Genomic DNA, 18,727 nt, shown 5'->3' on the forward strand with positions numbered 1-18,727 from the left:
CAGGACAAGGGGGAATGGCTTTAAACTAAAAGGGGGTAGATTGAGACTAGATAGAAGGAAGAAATTTTTTATGCTGAGGGTGGTGAAGCACTGGCAGAGGTTGCCCAGAGAGGTGGTGGATGCCCCATCCCTGGAAACATTCAAGGTCAGGTTGGACGGGGCTGTGAGCAACCTGATCTAGTTGAAGATGTCCCTGCCCATGGCAGGGGCGTTGGACTAGATGACCTTTAGAGGTCCCTTCCCACCCCAACTATTCTATCATTCTATGATTCTATGTGTTACCCTCATCTCCAGATCTCTGAATGACATCTAACAATTTTATGTCCCAAACATAGGGTTGCCTAGAATTTTCCTGAAATTACATAGGTCCCATTGATTTTACTGAAATCACTGAGACAAATACATAGTGTTTCTACTTGACCAACAAAAATCAAGGCCCCACACCCTGAATATATGAACACTTAAAAAAAAAAAAACCCTAGCTATTTTTTTCATAAATTACTAGAAAAAATGAAAACATTCATAGTACACAGGGTTGGGCTCTTTGTACACTGTGGCACAATTATAGTGATCTGTATAAAACAGATTGCCAGTGCAGTAAGTCCTACTTTTGCCAAAGTCCTTACGTATATTTTTGCTTATCTTTCTGGAATAATTGCTACTTTTAATCTCTTTTTTTAATTAAAGCTTTTAACAAACAAAAGTTTTCTATGCTTGCTTTATTATAGAATCGTAGGCTAATTTCTCAGGTTTATTTTGGATTTGTTTTCTATCTTCTTTCTCTATTTGTGCTGATGCACTTATGATAATGCATTATATAGAACACTCATTTAAGGCCTTCCGTAAGCAAGGTTTACTATCTTAATTCTGTCTGCTGTTCATGAGCACTTGATAATTCTGATTTCTTTTGCCTGCACCAATACAGCATATATTGCATATATACACTTACAGGTTAGCATGTGATAGGTGATGCTTTCAGCTATTTAATTCACAGTCTCTTGTTTTTAGACGCTTTTGATTAAAAAGGATAAATCGTCTCGTATGGAGCTATGAACCGTCACAGACACTCTGGGGAAGACACTAGATGGCTTTCTAAATGGCTTGTTAGTTATATGCTGGGTTCATACTCATTTGGTCTTTTTCTCTTTTAATAAAGGTGTTGGAGATGGAGGAAATGAATTAGGAATGGGCAAAGTGAAAGATGCTGTAAAGAAGCACATAAAAGATGGAGATGTTATAGCTTGTGATGTTGAAGCTGATTTTACTATTGTAGCGGGTAAGGGATTTTTTGGGGGTGGGAGAGCTATTGATGATTGAGAATAGAATTGACAAGAAAACGTCTGTCTTTCCAACTAATTTGTATCGGCCCTTTCTTTGTATGACCAAGTCATCATTAGCAAACAAAACTGTCTCTGTATTATGTCCATTTGCTGAATAGTTAAGCAACTACAGTTCCAGCAGGAATGACTGAAAATTGAGGACGTTCCATGAAGAAAGTGCATTTAATTGGAAATAGTTGGGCAAATCCTGAATATTCTTGAAAGATCACACCTTAAATAAAATAACAAGGAAGACTGCAGAAGTGATCTGTGTGGGAATTAAAATGTCTATGCACATATGAATTTTCATTATAATTGATGAGCTTCTGTGGGTGTGACCCTGTCAGGGTCATCAGTCATATTGCTCTTACGTGAAGAGATGATAAGTCCTTTCAATGGCCTCAAGTTGCGGCAGGGGAGGTTTAGATTGGATGTAAGGAAAAATTTCTTTACTGAAAGAGTGGTGAAACATTGGAACAGGCTGCCCAGGGAAGTGGTGGAGTCCCCATCCCTGGAGGTATTTAAAAGACGTGTAGATGAGGCGCTTAGGGACATGGTTTAGTGGGCATGGTGGTGTTGGGTTGACGGTTGGACTCGATGATCTTAGAGGTCTTTTCCAACCTCAATGATTCTATGATTCTATTCTATGATTCAACAGCCACTCGAGGACAGATGCACATTCTTAATGTACATGAAAAGTTAAATGCTATAGTTAAAATTCTCTTCTACCCTAACATCTTAACCAGCACGAAATAAAATTTGCAGTGAGAGAGATGTGTTCAGCAAGGACCAATTTGTGAACTGAATGGTCCATATTCCACTTAGACTCAGGTTTCTAGGTTTCTAACCTAGGTATCTAACGCTCTTGACACTAAACCAGCAATTTTGGGGGAAAAATGAGAGTGTGGTGATAATTACGTCTAGTTCTTATGGCTATATGTATATAGTATCTATGGTGGCTGTTTTGGCAATTCTGATGATTTTTACTTTGAAAGCAACTGTCACACCCAGACCCTGCAAAGGGAAGTGAGGTGGAGGTTTGGACATGTTTAAGTGTGGAAAACTACACGCACTAAAACAACTTCCACAGTTTTTGAAAATTTTGCTATTCTGCATCTCTGGAAAAGGTATCAGGCAGCAGAGAGAACTTCTCACAGCAAGTTTCAAATCTAATGATCTCCAGTACAGTCTTGACAAAGAAACTGTCAGACAAGACTGTGTGGACTGATGTGATAACAGTGTACAGAAAATTTATGAATATTAACTACGTTAGAATGTCTTTTTGTATATGAAACTTACACCAAGGACACATCAACAAGACACAGACAATTAGTTTCACCATGGCTTCATATCTTATAAAATAGCTGAACTCTTTAATCAGTCATCATTTGTGACCAAAAAGGGATTCTCTGCAATCGTACAGCATTCCGTTATAAAATTTGACACCAGTGAAAATTTCCCTGGTTTAGGATACTTTATCAAAATCTCCTACCTCTGTGTGATTAAAAGCAAAAGGCACCATGCTGCAACAGCACCTCAGAGTTCATGGACTTCACATTAAGCCAAGTGGAATTGTGTTATAGACCATGCCCATTTGAGTTTTTGCTTTGTTGGAAAGACAAACCACAAACTAAGCTAGGTGGAAACTTGCAGAAATTCAATCTGAAATACTACTGAAAACATTTTAATATGTTAAGCAATTGTGTATTTCTGAAATAAATGTTCCAAAACCATGTCAATATTTAATTCATGTCCACGTTCCATTTCACCATCGCTACGCGAGACTCAGTTGTACATGCCTAATGACTTATACAGGTTAGGTATCTATCTTTGCAATAACTGTTGTCGGCTTTTTTTACAATTTGGTTTCACGGTGACATTCTTTTGCAGGGGTCTCTAACTGGGGAGGCTATGCCATTGCTTGCGCTCTGTATATTCTCAGCACTTGTGAAATACATGACCGCTATCTGAGGAAAGCTGTTGGGTTTCCACCCTTAGCGAAGAAGGTGATCTGGCTATCGGCACTCCCATCGGTTACCAAGGTAATTTCTGTAGGGCCAAGGAATTGTGACTTGCTCGTGACATGTAGATGGAATCGGCTACGAGCCGCTAAATCCTGCCTAGTCCAGTTCAACAGCTTATTTTCACATGGTCTTATGGTGACTTTTGGGAATCCCTGGTGAACGAGCAGCCACACTGTACATAGAATATTCCACAAAGGATTCAAGGCAGATTGAACATAAAAATCCTCATAAATGAATGTATTTGTGTGCTGTGCCTTCAAGCACAAGGCAGCGCTACAATTTTATGGACAGTGCAAGAAATCCTTGTACTGCAATACAGTGATTAAAATTCCCCGTTCACTTCCTTAGCATCCTTCATGATTTTATAAATCTCTGTTGTATCCTCCTTTGGATGTCTCTCTTCCAAAATCAAAAGTCACAGTTCTAATACAGAAGCCAATCCATACTTCTGATCTTTGCACCTTACTTCTGCTCTTTCCACCTTTTCTAGTTATGTTAGAACCTTTCTATAATAGTTTTGAATGTTTCTAAATTAAAGTTGGAGAAAGACTTGCAGATGAATATTTTTAAATGTGTTTTGACTAATGCAGCTCTGAACAGTGTGATATTCTGGGAATGCAAAGGTTTCAGACTGAGAAAAAGTAAAATAACTGAGAGGGATGAGAAGTGACTGTGATCTGTGCTCATCCTGCTACGCACGTGGCTCTATTTTTAACTTGGCAGTGTTTAAAAAATATGTATATATACTCAATGATCGAGCAAGTAAGGTTTGTAATAACTTAGGAACTTCAAACTTCAGTTTTATTGGCAGAGTACCTCTATAGAGACTTGGACAAAACCAGTAAGTTTGTGACCTCCAGGAATGCTAAGCAAAATGTAATCCGTCTACCATAGATATTGCCCACAACAGAGTGTTTCTCCTGAGATGACAGTACGTTCTGCGTGAAATTCCACCAAAGCACCTCTTAAGTATTTTAGAGTAGGTCTTTTACTACTTTTTGATTCTTGCTATTTTGATTTCTCATCTAAAGATTATAAAACTGAAACTGATCCCAATGTTTAGCATAGCCATATAGCCACTTATACTTTGACTTAACAAAGCATATAGCACCTTTCAGTGCAATCTTTTCCAAAAATAGATGAATTACTTTTCACTCATCAATGTTTTTTTCCAGTTACATCTACCGTTTTTGCCCTTTAAATTAACATATCCTAAAAACTACTATGATCAAAATTCCTGGTAATGAGATACTGTAATTAAATGTGATGTTGTGTACAGGAAATCCTTCTTGGTTTTGTTTTACTAAGCTATACAGCTGGGAATATTGATAATGATCCAATAATGGGCTATTGAAAGTGCAATACTAAAAATCTCTTGAGATAAAATTAATGGAAACAGTTTTGTGGAGGAGAGAAAATTACAAAATGTCTGACAAGAGAATACGCTATCTTTAATTATAAATCACGCAACAGTAAACAGTGCAGAAGATCGAACACATTAGTGTTCACATACTCCATTAGTATAAAAAAAAATTCAGACTATTTATGTTTATAGGGCTACTTTCTGCCTAATCCAGCTTCTTTTAATGCTATAATAATTACCCTAGTAAGATAAAGAGCACCACCACACATACCCACCTCGGTGTTTATATTTGTCTGTTTGTAATTGGAAAGAAGACATTTGAAGGAGTGCCTAAGCACCAAACAGCTTTCTTATAATGTGTTTTATTTTTCTTCCAAAAATGGCATTCCTTCCATGAAAACTATAGATCATAATTACTAAATGAAGACTTCCCCTGAAACACAAAGGTTTTTCTCTGCAGCCTCGTGTTCAAGCAGTGTCAGGATAGCACTGCAACAAACCACAGGGCTGTGGAGCTCTCCATTCCCACTGAACAGAATGCCAAGATTGTTCTAAGTGCATGGATTAGTTCTTCACACATATTTTAATATGAGATACTGCAAAGCATTTGCTCCTTGGTGAGAACTTGATGAGCAAGAAAATTTGATCTAAACAATCTTTACTTACCTTTCAGTTGTGGAGTTGAATCATAATTACGTTGGTTAATACAATATTGGTTTGATTTTTCAGATGTTTGTGGTACTTTTTTACTGAAGTGACTGTAGGGAAATATATTCATTCATCCATACCCAAACGTAGCTAATGCTGAACATCCTACAGTCAACTCTGCAGTTCCTTGCACCTCACAACCAGGTTAATGTATCAGGCAGTTGTTCTTTTACTGAACTCTTTATTAATGGTAAGAAATGAACTGTATTTATTTTGAAATTATGACCTATAAGAATATGAATTACTTTATAAATGAGTAGTATATAAAGATGTGACATTTGTTTTAGTATTCTTTATTAGCTTTGTCATTTGTAAGGGAGGGTTTTTTTCCTGAATAAAGTGCAAATTAAAAGTGCTTTTTCTATTAAGTTCATTATTTTTCTGCTTACCCCACTCCCCACATAATTGTTTACTAAAGAGAGAACTGTGAGCAAATCGCAGCACTTTACAGCTAAGGAAGCCTACCGTACACTGTGTATGTTCCTTAGAAATGGAAACAATAGCATTTGATGGTGGAATACGGTTTATCAGGCACAGTCATATAGTATTAAGCAAGCAAGCCTTTTTTCCCCATGTAAGCAGATCAGAGAGCTCTAACATGTAAATATGTAGGAGAAACAATTCAAATTAGAAATGACATTTTGCGTATCCAGTTCAGGTGTCTCTTCTGTGACAGGAGAGATCTAATTTGCCACTTTGCATATAGATACTCAGTGCTAAGAAACACCTCGCTCATGCAGAAAGATCAGGTGCTTATGTTTGCATTCATACATATGATCATTCATATGATATAAGCTGATGTATATTTATAATTTTATAAATTACAAAGTAGCACTTTTTATCTACCAATGAATGTATCCAGAAAATTTCCTTAAATAGCTGGATCATTGCTGTATTGTTACACGATGTCAAGGCTGACACCATGTAACTATGCATATTTTTTCCTTAATAGAAAACCAGTCCCTCATTTAACTTTGTTGCAGCTAAGAACCAGGATGCATTACCAGGAAATACAGGACAAATCTTTATAAAGTGCATTCAGAAAGCAGGTTACCAAATCATACTAAATTCTCTGCTAACTGACTTTGCAAGGTATGCTTCAATTCTTTCAGAAATGTTTATGTTTTGGACATATACTGTATTATGTAAAATACAGCCATATTGGGTCTAAATTGAGATCTAAAGCTATTGTATTCTTTATTGTTTAGAAGTCTTCCTAGAAAAAAACCCCAAACATTTAATAAGAGAATATTAGACATTTTAACTTTATAATTTTTTCATCATTAAGTTGTGTCCAGGAGATAAAGGACTTTGCTGGAGGTTATTGTACGGGAATATCAAACAAGAAGTATTTAAACATATAGAGCTGTTTGTCAAGGACACTGGTAGGGCTGTTTCAGTAGCGATTTCCGTCAAAGTAGGGTCTCACACAAATGAAAACAGAACAGTAAACCAAAGACCAGGAAAGGCATTCCTAGCAAAGAAAGGGAAGAAAAGACAGGTATATGAGTATTTCAAGGTCTCATGTAAATTACCATGGGGTTGGGGCAGGGGGAAGCTAAGACGTGACTAGGCTTTTTATTTTTCTTAGATTTTTATTAACAGAATTAGAGACATAAATTCTCTTTATAGTAAATGCGAAGACAGTAGAAAGAGTTTTACTGTGTACATTTCATGTTAAATGAAAAGCAAAGCAGTTTATGCTAGACATACATCCATCTGAAACCAGGTCTTCTAATTTCACTGTTCATAGAACTAGTGTTTTTTCAGAGCTGATTTTATCCCATCTTTTCATCTCGCAGTGCTAACTGGTCGGCAGCTCACAACTGAGGATTTTGTTCCCTCTGTGTACTAACAGCTCAACTCGGAACATGCTTTGTTATCTGCTTACATTACTGTTAAGCAAGAAAATAACTTGAAATAAAAATAACTTGAAATAAAAGAAAATAAATGTGAAATTGAGTTGCAGTTCTAAACAAAGTATATGCTATTTCAGAGAATCCCAAGGAAGCACAATTTCAGGGTTTTTCTTTTTTCCCCATCCCTTTCCTAAGCAACCAGAATTCTCATAAAATCAATAGGAAAAAAAGAGGACAGAGAGCAAAAGACACGCAGAGATCACAGAAGATGCAAGAAAGGAAAGTGATTGTGCAGCCCGTTCAGGTAGTCTCTGTAACCTTTTTTCCTGATGTGCCCTCTTTCCCTTCTTTTTCTTTAAAAAAATGCAGCTGCAGCCAGCTGCTACGCTGGGGAAATGACAGGTAGTTTTTTGAGATACTTGGGGTGGAGGTTCCTCTGATTCTGATTTGTACAATACAGGAACTTGAAACCAGGCAAAAAAGGATTCATGTTTCTGAATTGACACTAATGTGCTGCTTGAGAGAGTGTGGAGAACAATGATATCACTCAGTAATTAAACAGCAGTCAGGAATATAAGCCTTTCAACACTCCCTAAGGTCCAGATGCTACACATATTCTTTGGGACAAGGAAAAAAAGGTGTTAGCAAATTGCTGTCAAAATAAATATGGAGGATGTGGTCAGTCTCCCCTAGAATTAAAATAAAGATCTTGATGAATGCTCTTGCCTGATTCAGGATTTTAATTATATTCTATTTCTTTGGTTTTTAAGGAAGAAAAGCTTCTGAAAACACTTGCGCAGCACGGGGTCCGCAGTGGAAAAACTGCCAGTCTAGAAATGGAAGTGGATGGGCTGCCCTTCTACAACACCCATTCGCTTGTGATTGAAAAGCTGCTGCAAGAAGCGCAGCAGTGACTGCCCCTAATGATTTCTGTATCAAGAGTTGCTCCCATGTTATTTCCTTATTCCCTAGGCTCTCACAAGGTATAAAAGATCAGGAAAGGATGACTTTTCATCTCTGGTGTCTTGGCCACGCCCAGACTTTCATTGTTAGCCTTACAACATCTCTGTGAAGTGAGAAGGGGATATCATCATGACGATTTGGTCTACCCTTCTTTTCTGTAATTTTATAATGGATAATGGGTATTAAATGATATTATATACTAAGAGGTGATCTGGCTTTTACAAAGAAAGCTTGTCATTAAAATGAAATATTACTGCCTTGCTGTTCCTGTTTTACTAACCTCATAACTGCAACAGGAAGTAACTCATGTAGCAGCTTGGATTTAAAAATACCTCGTGGTGGGGAAAACAGCTGCAGTGGAGAGGGGAGGGTCAAAACAAAAAAACCCAGTAAGTGTTACAGTAGTGAAAGTTGTTAAATACACCTCCCTTGCACACTTCCCGTAGCCCCTCTAACACTGTCTTCTTACGGTGGTGGATAGTTTGTGGAAGTGTGAGGAGATGAAGGGAGGGCTTTAACTGAGCTAATGAAAATAAGGGCAGCGTTGCAGACCTTCCGTGTAAAGGGTAGGCTATACCACTTGCCTCCTTCGTATTGGTAGTTTGCCATTTATATATTTTGTCCCTTTCTGGGTAATACAGAAAGGTTGTAGACATTTCAGGGTATCCTGTTGTTAAGGATAAATGAATTAGATACATAAATAGTGATTAAAAATTAATGCTTAGAAATTAAAGCATGATTAGAAATAAAAAACATTTGCATGCAGTATGAAATGAAATTATGTAAATGAACATTTAGATGAATTCCAGTTATAGAAATTCAGCTCCTGACGAGACTAAGTGAAGCAAAATTAAATTATATCTCAAAGGCCTACTGACGCCAAACCAATACATGACAAATAGTTGTAAATTGTGCCTGACTTCTGTCATTTAAAGCTGTGATTTTACTTTAACTCCAGATGAGTGTCAGGGCTGAAGTTCTGCTAGTTGTCAGCCCTTGCAGCAGAGAGGACAGGGTATATTGGACACCGCACCTCTCAGGCACTGATGCTTTAGCTGTCACAAAATGATTAGAACGGTACAAAAGGCGAGCATCAAACCGTTGTGCTTCAACAGGATGAGAATGGCAGTTGTGTTTAGCCACTGCTTTTTCCAAAGGACAGTGGACTTCCAGCAGCCAGCAACACCTTGTATCTACTTCTCTTTCTGGCAGGTGAGTTTTATTTTCCTTCTCTTACGTAAGACAAACACATAACTTTTTGAAAATGAGAAAAATCAGTTCATACCACAAACACCAGCATACTTTGAACATTAATCTTCTGAAGTCCTTGAGGATACAGAGCCTTTAAAGACTTAAAACAGGTGAACACATGTGTGAGAGAGAAATCTTAATGCCAGACTTGCTGCTAGACATTCAGATTCATTCACCAAAGCTCCCAACATTTATTTTATGGATCAGTAATTTTTTTAGATTCATTTTATTTAAAGCCTTCTTGAAGGATGTTGCAGTGAAACTATCTTTGAAGTTTCACAATTAGAAAATAGCTCCTTTAGAAGTCTCCAAACTCTCCACTATAACTATTAAGTAAAATATTTCATATGAATGCTTGAGCTTTTTGCCAAAGCTGGTAACCCTGCAGGATGGCATACATTCACTGCTGCACAGAACCCACAAAATGAAATTGGCATCATTTAAAAATATCTGTTTGGGAAAAGAGGCAGCTGATTTCCTTCTCTGTGTGCTAGGTGCTCAGTAGCTTACTGACATATTGCACTAACAGGTACAATTTGTATTATTCTTTCAAAACACTAACTTTTGTAAAAAAAACTTCATCTAGTAAGCTTTTGCTCTTTTTTCCCCAAAAGGCAAGTTTTAACAGTCAGATTTCATTAAGAAATATAAAATGTAATAATTTATTTGTCTTTTTCTCTAATGTGTGTTTTTAAAATCCCTTCTTGTGTGCAGTCCCAAGCGCTGTATTTAATCCAATATCAATGTGTAGCATATCTCTAGCAACCGTAGTAGGACCCTTGATTGACGATGTTCTGGCTGAGATGGAAAGAAAAGCTCTGAGTGAGAGTTACCTTACTCCCATATTGGTTACAGTTCTGCAGCCTAAGCCTAACAGTTACAATATAGAAAGAATTGATAAAATACTGACTTCCAAAAAAAAAAAAAAAGAAGAACCCCCCCCTTCTCTTGCGGGTTAGCAGGTTGAATGTTGAGAACTGTAGCAGAATGCTGGACTCCGTTACGCAAGTTTCCATCTGACTTTAAACTGCAGCAGCTGGCCAAAAGCTGACCACATCAAAGTACCAACTCAAATAAACCTTAATCCCTCAAATGACAATTCGATGTAATATGGCATGCTCTGCCTTCCAGCTGTCTAATTTAAACAACATGGGTAACTGTAAAGAAGTAAAGCATAAACAGGACAACAAATATTTCATCCTAGAACAAACCACATGTGCATCTTACAGCCTGCCAGGTCATGGGAGTCCACGTAGTTGGCTCGGTGCTTAACAACATACAAGCACGGCATTATGGCGGTCAGGAGTCCCTGCCTTACGACACCGTTGATGGAGACAGAGGAGATTAAAGGAAGGATTAGGAGAAAGTAAAGCTAAACAGCACTAACAGAAGAAAAAATGCATGTATAAGGTAGTCAATCCAGCTTGGTGAGTGGTCTAAGTATAAAGAAATGTAAAATGATTAAACAAACCAAATGTTAACCTAAGCAAACCTAATCCCCTGCTGAGAGTGGGGACATGAATCCTTTCTGCAAGAGGAGGGAGAAGAGGATCTGTAGTCTCACAAATAGAAACTGTGGGCCAAAGCCATAAGATAGTTATTTCAAGCACAGAGTTAACAAATAGAGGAAGAAAATAATAAAAACATTCCTTATTAAACACATCCCCTAATTATTTCTAATACTGCGCTCTCAAGGTGGTTTCCAGAAAACTGTTATTATATATTGCCTTTTAGAAACTGATGACAAGCAAGGCTGTGTTACAGTGACATACTTCAGATACCAGGAGTGGACCGTCTGTCTAGAGAATCTTTTGACATCTAAAAAAAAAGGAAACAGAACTGATTATACTGCTGGAAGTTATCAGCTCCAGGTTGCAAAAAGAGAGGTGTTTCAAGGTTGGAAACCAGAGAAGTGAAAGGACAGAGCAATATTCATGGTGTAACAGTCACAGATACAAGAAGGTACGATGAGCAGATCACGAAGAATCATCACACAGGATTCATTAGTACAATAAAGGCAAAAAAAAACCTAGAGAGGAGATGGTGGTAGAAACAATAATATAAAGCACAACTCCCACATCTTTAACTGCCATTATCTCTACTTAGTCCTGTATTTTGTTTCTGTCTAAACCAGGAAACATAGATCATGCATACATCGTATTTCTGATACTGTGTTTACTGAACAATGACCAAGCCCTAAGCTATAGTATCTGTGGGAGAAAACAGTTTAAACAGAATCCATTTAACAGTTTCCCTGGCAAATGCATTGTTGTTTAATTGCCTGCATGGTCTATGCTGCACAAGACACACAACTTGCAAAGGATGCAATCCAAACCTTAGCAAGGTTTAGTAGAATTTAGATGTAACTAAATTTGTCTTTGAGCACAGTGACTCAGAGAAGCGCATGGGTTCAAAGCGCCTCACGTACTACCAATCTCCTGTTCTTTTCCAAGACAACAGACCAAATTATTTATCCCCATCGGAGCCAAGAGATCTCATACTTCTGGAAGTCAATAGGAGCCTTATGATGAGGTTCAACAGTCTGAGATTCAACAGTCAATCAACAGATTGAAGGTCTCAGCAGATGCTGAGTTCCTTGTGCATGTCCTCCCAGAACATCTCATGTTATTGGATTGGTTGTTTTAGGAGGTTGGTTCTGGCACAGTCTCTGCAGGCCTTGAAACTGGCTAAAGAAGTTATTTCAGAGAGTTGCAGAAATGTTACAGAAATGCAATTTTTTTCTTTTTTCTTATTAAAAGTACATATGGGGACATTTAATTTGTTCTGTCTCCAACCTTTTCAACAGATGATGACACCTTGTAGAGAATTATTTTCTCTAGATGCTACAGGGGCAAACAGAAAGCAGTTAAAGACAAATTCAACAGAAGCACACAGAAGTGTGCTAGAAGTACTAGCTTATTCCAGTCAATGCAGCCATCAAGAAAACAGGTTTTGAGCAGTACCACAGTGACAACAGACACATGATTGTAAGTGAACTGACTTAGCATGTGCTTTCCTCACTATTGCCGAGGTCCAAGCACTTCCAGAAAAGACCTCACTGTACTGCATTGCTAATAAGCCTTTGGGAGGTAACACAGCTGTAATATATGGATAAATCAGATGGATACACAAACACGGCCATAGCTGCAGATTTTAGATTAACGTCCTTCTTTGATGAATGCTATAGGGTGCCCGTGTTAGTTGTGGAGGATTCCTTCATTCCAGTACCATCATGTGATTTTTGTAATAACCCTGGCTGTTGCTGATGCTGTGGCCTGTTAGGAGTTTCTGGAGCATTCAGCAGATAGGATTCCTTTGTCTCAGTCCTCAGACACCCTAAACATGTTAAACAAGAGTCTCGCATCTTGGCACAGTTCTGGTAAGTGCTTTCACTGGAAAAACAGTACAATACGGGATCAGCAACACAGTTAAAAGTAGTCAACAGCAGGGAAATATGGTAAATATTAAATATTTTCTCAGCAAATGAGCAGTTGTTCTCCAACAAGCTGCGAACCACAAGTAGGATGTGATATGGTCCAAAGCAAACTAAAAAAATGAAAACAGTGCTTGAAACCAGTCTTTTAATTTGGATTTTCTTCTTCTTTTGAGTGCCGTGACTCTTGTGGACAACTCGTAAAATCCCACAGTAAGAGAAGGCCAGCAGAAAGAAGGGGAAAAGGAAGCCAGCAGAGAAGCGGTAGTAATTGACATTGTGCTCCCATTCTTTGATGGGGTAATGCTCGAAGCACAGCATGTGGCTGTCAGCATCCATACTGATCTCCCTACGCATGAAGACAAAGCAGCATGTCATTATTTCTTTGGTCCAGATAACGATGCTCACAATTGCAGCAGCCTTCATTGTCCGAAACCGTTGAAACCGAAAAGGGTACACTACTGCAAGATAGCGGTTGATGGAGATGCAGCAGAGGAAGCCCACACTGATATAGATATTCTTATACAAGAGGAATCCACAAATTTTGCACAGCAGCTCATTGTGGGTCCAATTGTCATGCTGTAAAACATACTGAAGCCAAAACGGCAAAGAAAATATGTAGAGCAGGTCTGCTATAGTCAAATTGCAAAGGTAGATACCCAATTCATTTTTAGCCTTGATCTGTAAATACCCATAGTACAGTGACAGGCAGTTAGCTGGCAAGCCTAATATAAATACAAATATGTATACCACAGGGGATAATGTCTGGTGGATATCACGATTAATAGTGCACTTCTCAGTTGCATTCTCTGTGAAGTTCACCATCTTCTACCTCTCCCCGTATATCATTCATCAGGGTCCTGAATGAATAGATGTAAAAATTAATTTCATCCAGTTTCACGTATCGCTTATTTCTTCCACAAAACCTTTAGGCTGAAGTGATGACTTGCTGCAGGATGTTAATAACCTGAAGGTAAAACACATAAAAATCTTCAGAAGGGATACGATTGTCAAATATATAGTACAGTTTTCAGTAAGCTGCCTTTTCCTAGCCCTAAATTTTCTTACAGTCTTTGACAGATGATAAAGCCTGTCTGGGAAATCATGATTCATATGAGTAACTCCTAGTACAGAAAATTTTGTGTCCAAGAATTCCAAAGCAATTTACAAACATTTGTCTCTTCAGCTTTACGAGTATCTAAAAGGTGAAGAAATATCATCTCTGTTTTACAGATGAGGCACAAAAGCAGTAATCTGATTTATCCAAGATGGAAAAAATGTCTCTGGCAAACCAGCAGTCCACTCAGACTTCCTTAGAGGATGCAGGGTGCACAAAACAGTTGATTTTTAAGTTCTGTTTCTTAAATTCCCTTTAGATACAAGATGCCATAGAATATGCAGTTCAACCCATCAGGATGAAAAAAAAAAAAGGAATTTTTAGCAGGCTTTCTTACAGTTACTTGTAAGCACAATCCTGAAAGCAAGCTGTCTTTCTCTGTTGGAAGGATGATGTAGAAGTCTGGTACAATGTATCCCCAGGGTCTCAGTCCTGCAGGATATGCTACTGCAGATTCCATATTTGCCATCGACTCTCAAAAACACCCATTTACTGTTACTATCTATACATTTGTATCTTTCCTTTTCATCTTTATTGAATATGAACATAATTGTTTTCACCTGAGGATCTTCTATAATCCAAACGCATACCCATACAAACCATTCCTATACTATACTATTATTATTTAAGACACTTACAGAAAAAACTGCTGACAACAGGTTAGCACTTCGTTCAACTAGGACAAGCATTCAGCCTTGAGCCAGCTCACAGTGATTAAACCCTAGACTAAACCAAGTATCACATTCAGCGTTTTATCACCTCATGTGATATATTCACACTGGCACAAATGCTCAGGACTGGAAAACAGGGGGGCAAACTGCCCAGTCTGAAGGGGATGTGTGTTTTACCTGGTGGTGCAGAACAGCGAGACTGTATTTCTTTCAATCTCTTCCCAGAAAATACATGGTTGTAGTGTATACTTTTGTAAGGTTAACAATTTGTGTACTCATCCTACAGCCTCAGTTAATATGGATTCAAAAGGAGACAACACTATCAGGGACAAAGATAAGGCCTTGTTGCTTTTTCCTGTTTACTATCCTAATTTATGTTTTTGTCATCATCTTCTGTCCTGTCTAGGAGCACACACTTTTTTCCAAGGCAACCCTTATGAAAATGTGACCACGCTACAGTAAAATTATGCTCAGCTGCAGCATTCGAGGATGTTACTGTCAAAAAATTTTTTTTAATAAATGTTTTTTAAATAGTGGTGAGCTTTGCTCCTGTAGAAATTGAAAAGAAAATCACTTCCTTTGGGTGAGAAAAGAATTGCCTGGCTGAAATGAGTGACCAAACCTGCAAAGACTTTCAGTGTTTAACTTCAACCAGAGTAGCACAGTCCCACAGGAATCACAGCAAACTTAAGGATACATGTAAATATTTAACAATTAGAATGTGTTTTTCATTCCTTTGCTTTTCCTCTTTTTCTTACCAACAGACAGAACATCAGCCCCGGTTTTGGTGGAAGTATTCCTGGGGATCTCAGATACCTTCAGTCATGAAACAATAGGCCAACATAAGCTCATCTCTCTCAAAACTCCTAACAACTTCATTGTCCAACGTGACTTGTGTCTAAGACTGGTCAAGTCTAGCACAGTACAAGCTCTGCTCTCTGCCTCTCAATCTCACGCAGCTCCTTTGGGGCTTAAGAGAATCACCCCCTCCACTGTGGGTGGCACAATAGTTATAACGGATAAATCAAGCACAGCAGGAGAAATACTGCTTAAGGGACCCAGTCATAGATACCTATGGTTCAGTTTGAGGTTTGCCCCAAGAGACTGCCATAACCTTCAGACGGAATAATGATGATAATGTTAGCAGCGCAGACATGTACAGCAGAAATTAATCACTGAAGTTTTGTACAAATTTCCCAAAGGACTGTTACTTAGGGGCCATTAGCTCCCCTGTAACACTACCCAGTTTCTCAGTGGCTTCATAACCATCATGCAGCTCTTCTGTCTACAGGAGACCTGGCTGTACACCCGCAAGGACAGTGCACAGAATCTTTGCCGAGGCAGGTTTGATAACCTACTTACTCCACCCCACCTTTTCCAATCCAGAGCTCCAGGCCAAGTACAATTGTATTTGAGTTTGTATTTTATACCATTTCATTTCTGTATAATAATTTGGTGACTCTTACAAGTACGAGTTTGCCTGCACAGGATGATTGGCACACCAAGTTATAGTCTAAAATGCCTAAAAATCTGGGATCTATCGTCTAGTCTACCAACTAAAAGTGTCCAGTCAGCGTCCAGCTCCTGTTGATGAGGCCAAATAGCAATTCAAAAGCTGTCGACAATTTTGAAAAGTCAGAACTGTCTTTATATGTCTAGCATAGTTCAACAGCGCTGAGTTTCGTTCAGTGTTACCCAGTGAGTCAATACGGATCACAGTATGAGAAAAAGCAGACGTAGTCTACAGCTGCACCGTTTTTTGAAATGTTTCTTTTCCTCTAAGAACTCGAAATGTTTTTATTAAATTATGTTTATGTCATGGAGAACATGATTGTAAAAATCAGTGCTGTTTAGCTTAAAAGTCTTGCCAGAATGCAGAATGTGAAGGAGACAGCAAAAGTCTTACTGATATGACATTATGCTAATATAATATACACTTATGATTACAGCAACATTTCCTGCTCCCGGAGGAAGTGCTGGAGTGGGCTGTTTCAGGGGGCGGGAAGAGAAGGCTGGCTGTTACAAATCTCTTTGCCTTGTGCAAACCCTCCCAGATTTCAAAGATGGGGATGAAAAACAAAGGTCCAGATTCTTGCTTGTGCAACAGCTGTCTTATACTGCTCTTCTGGTCAGCGGCAGCAGTGAGCCAGGAAATCCTTCCCTCGTTTCAGCCTCCTCGGCGCGTGGGCTCTGGGACACCTTTGTGCCCTCTGACCCCTCGTGCCTGGCTAGTGACAGGCTCAGTAGCCAAATGGGAAATATAAAGGTAGTTCACCTTTCCCCCAGCACCAAGTATACTAAACATAGCTCTGCACTGGCCAGCTGTATGTGAAACTGTATGATTTTTCAACAAACCTGGTATCAAAGTACTGCAATGCCAGTGTTAAACAAATGGGTGCGGAAGAGCCCACCCTGTAATTAAGAACATAATACACAATACCTTACAAGCTGTCTGGAAAAGTGGAAACAGAAGGAAAGGTGATGCAGGGTATGGGAGAGAAAAGATGAATAGCTCCCCCATTACTTACTGACCTCGTCTGGATAGGGAGAGGAGAAAAATGAAAAAAGTTGCTGTATGAAAAACATCTGGGGTGCAGATAATCATAAAGCTGAAAGCAGTTACAAATGGGAACACACAGGCATTCCTTTTAGACAGCTTTAGTATGGAAATAGTGCAGCTGTGTGATTTTTTAGAGCATAGTTTATGTAACACCTTCAGTATCACGAGTCTGCAGACATTTCCAGGCAATATTTCTCTCTCATATATGTCCACATCTTTTAGATGATACCCATCTAAGCCCAAGCCTTGGAAACAAATTAGAAGACTCTCACCATCTACATGAGCTCCAAACAATTCTCTCGTTCCTGGATTAAAAATAAAGCCAAGGATCCCTGGGCTTCAGAGAGCCTCACTTTTTCTTGGTTTGTAATGAAACCAAGCCAACTTTCATTACTCACTGGACAGTTCAACAACAGGTTTTTTTCTTTCCCAACTCCTTTGTGCCTCAACTGTTGACAAAAACATGACTCCCCCCTGCACCGTGAACCATGGAGCGGCTCACGTGTTAAGTGCTGTCTGCTGGTGACGGCACAGGAAATAGCTCAGAGCCACTTACAACAGCCTCCTCAGCCCGGACCAAGCACTAGCATGGAGCCTGGGTGGGTTTTTTCAGTTTCAGTGAACATTGCTACAACTTTCCTCGTAAGAAATCTGTCTGCAATTAGACCTACATATTATTAACAGAGACAAATGGTACTATGCCAAAGGACTTCCTTGTAGGAGTTCACACACAGCTTGTCTCATCTGCAAAGCACTCGTTTCCATGAACGGGGAGCGTAACGTGGTCGTGTGCCTTTATGGGACAGTAGCTCTCTTGCTGTTTAATCAGTCCCTGCACCTGTCATACACTGCAGGCAGGCCTGAGTCACTTGGCTGTCATAGCAGGACTTAATCTTGCTGCGCATCTTGGAACCAGAAACCTGAGGTTGTTTCAGTTTAGGATTTGGTTCAGATCATTACCTACACAAACACCAGCCCTTAAACTCACACACGAAGCTTCCCCCAACACTTGAGGGTTTGTCAGCTTGGTTTGATTCTGGTTCACAAAGCCTGGAAGAATAAGGTCACGTAAAGAGGCTGGGAAGCGATAACCAGCAGAAGAGATGAGGGACCGGTCAAACAACATAAAACGGGCAGAAACTGGCTAATATCCTTAGAGCAAGTTTGAAAAAAAAAAGTAGAAGAAAGTGGAAATCGGGGTGCATGACTAAGTATGCACAATGATGTTTGGATTCAACTGGAAGAATTATGATGTAAAAGACGGACCTGTTGGAGCAGGTCCAGAGTAGGGCCACAAAAATGATCAGGGGATGGAACACCTCTCCTATAAGGAAAGGCTGAGACAGTTGGGGTTGTTCAGCCTGGAGAAGAGAAGGCTTCGGGGAGACCTTATTGTGGCCTTTCAATACTTAAACGGAGCTTATAGAAAGATGGGGACAGACTTTTTAGCAGGGCCTGT

General features: G+C 39.0%; 2 protein-coding genes across 2 annotated transcripts in view; one reads left to right on the forward strand and one right to left on the reverse strand.

Annotated features, from left to right (window-relative positions):
* The window catches only part of CUNH14orf159 (chromosome unknown C14orf159 homolog), a 29,013-nt gene extending 20,520 nt beyond the window's left edge, over positions 1-8,493 (forward strand). The window contains exons 10-12 of the mRNA XM_019472476.1: positions 1,157-1,276; positions 3,210-3,361; positions 8,044-8,493. Coding sequence (XP_019328021.1) covers positions 1,157-1,276; positions 3,210-3,361; positions 8,044-8,187 — 416 coding nt within the window. The 3' untranslated portion in view covers positions 8,188-8,493. The remainder of the gene's footprint in view (positions 1-1,156; positions 1,277-3,209; positions 3,362-8,043) is intronic.
* A 4,175-nt stretch (positions 8,494-12,668) lies between these two features.
* GPR68 (G protein-coupled receptor 68) overlaps positions 12,669-18,727 on the reverse strand; it is a 20,258-nt gene continuing 14,199 nt past the window's right edge. The window contains exon 2 of the mRNA XM_009280949.1: positions 12,669-13,887. Within this exon, the coding sequence (XP_009279224.1) occupies positions 12,669-13,745 (1,077 nt within the window). The 5' untranslated portion in view covers positions 13,746-13,887. The remainder of the gene's footprint in view (positions 13,888-18,727) is intronic.

The sequence above is a fragment of the Aptenodytes forsteri genome, unplaced genomic scaffold, assembly GCF_000699145.1.
Source record: "Aptenodytes forsteri isolate BGI_AS27 unplaced genomic scaffold, ASM69914v1 Scaffold193, whole genome shotgun sequence".
In the NCBI taxonomy this organism is placed as follows: Eukaryota; Metazoa; Chordata; class Aves; order Sphenisciformes; family Spheniscidae; genus Aptenodytes; species Aptenodytes forsteri.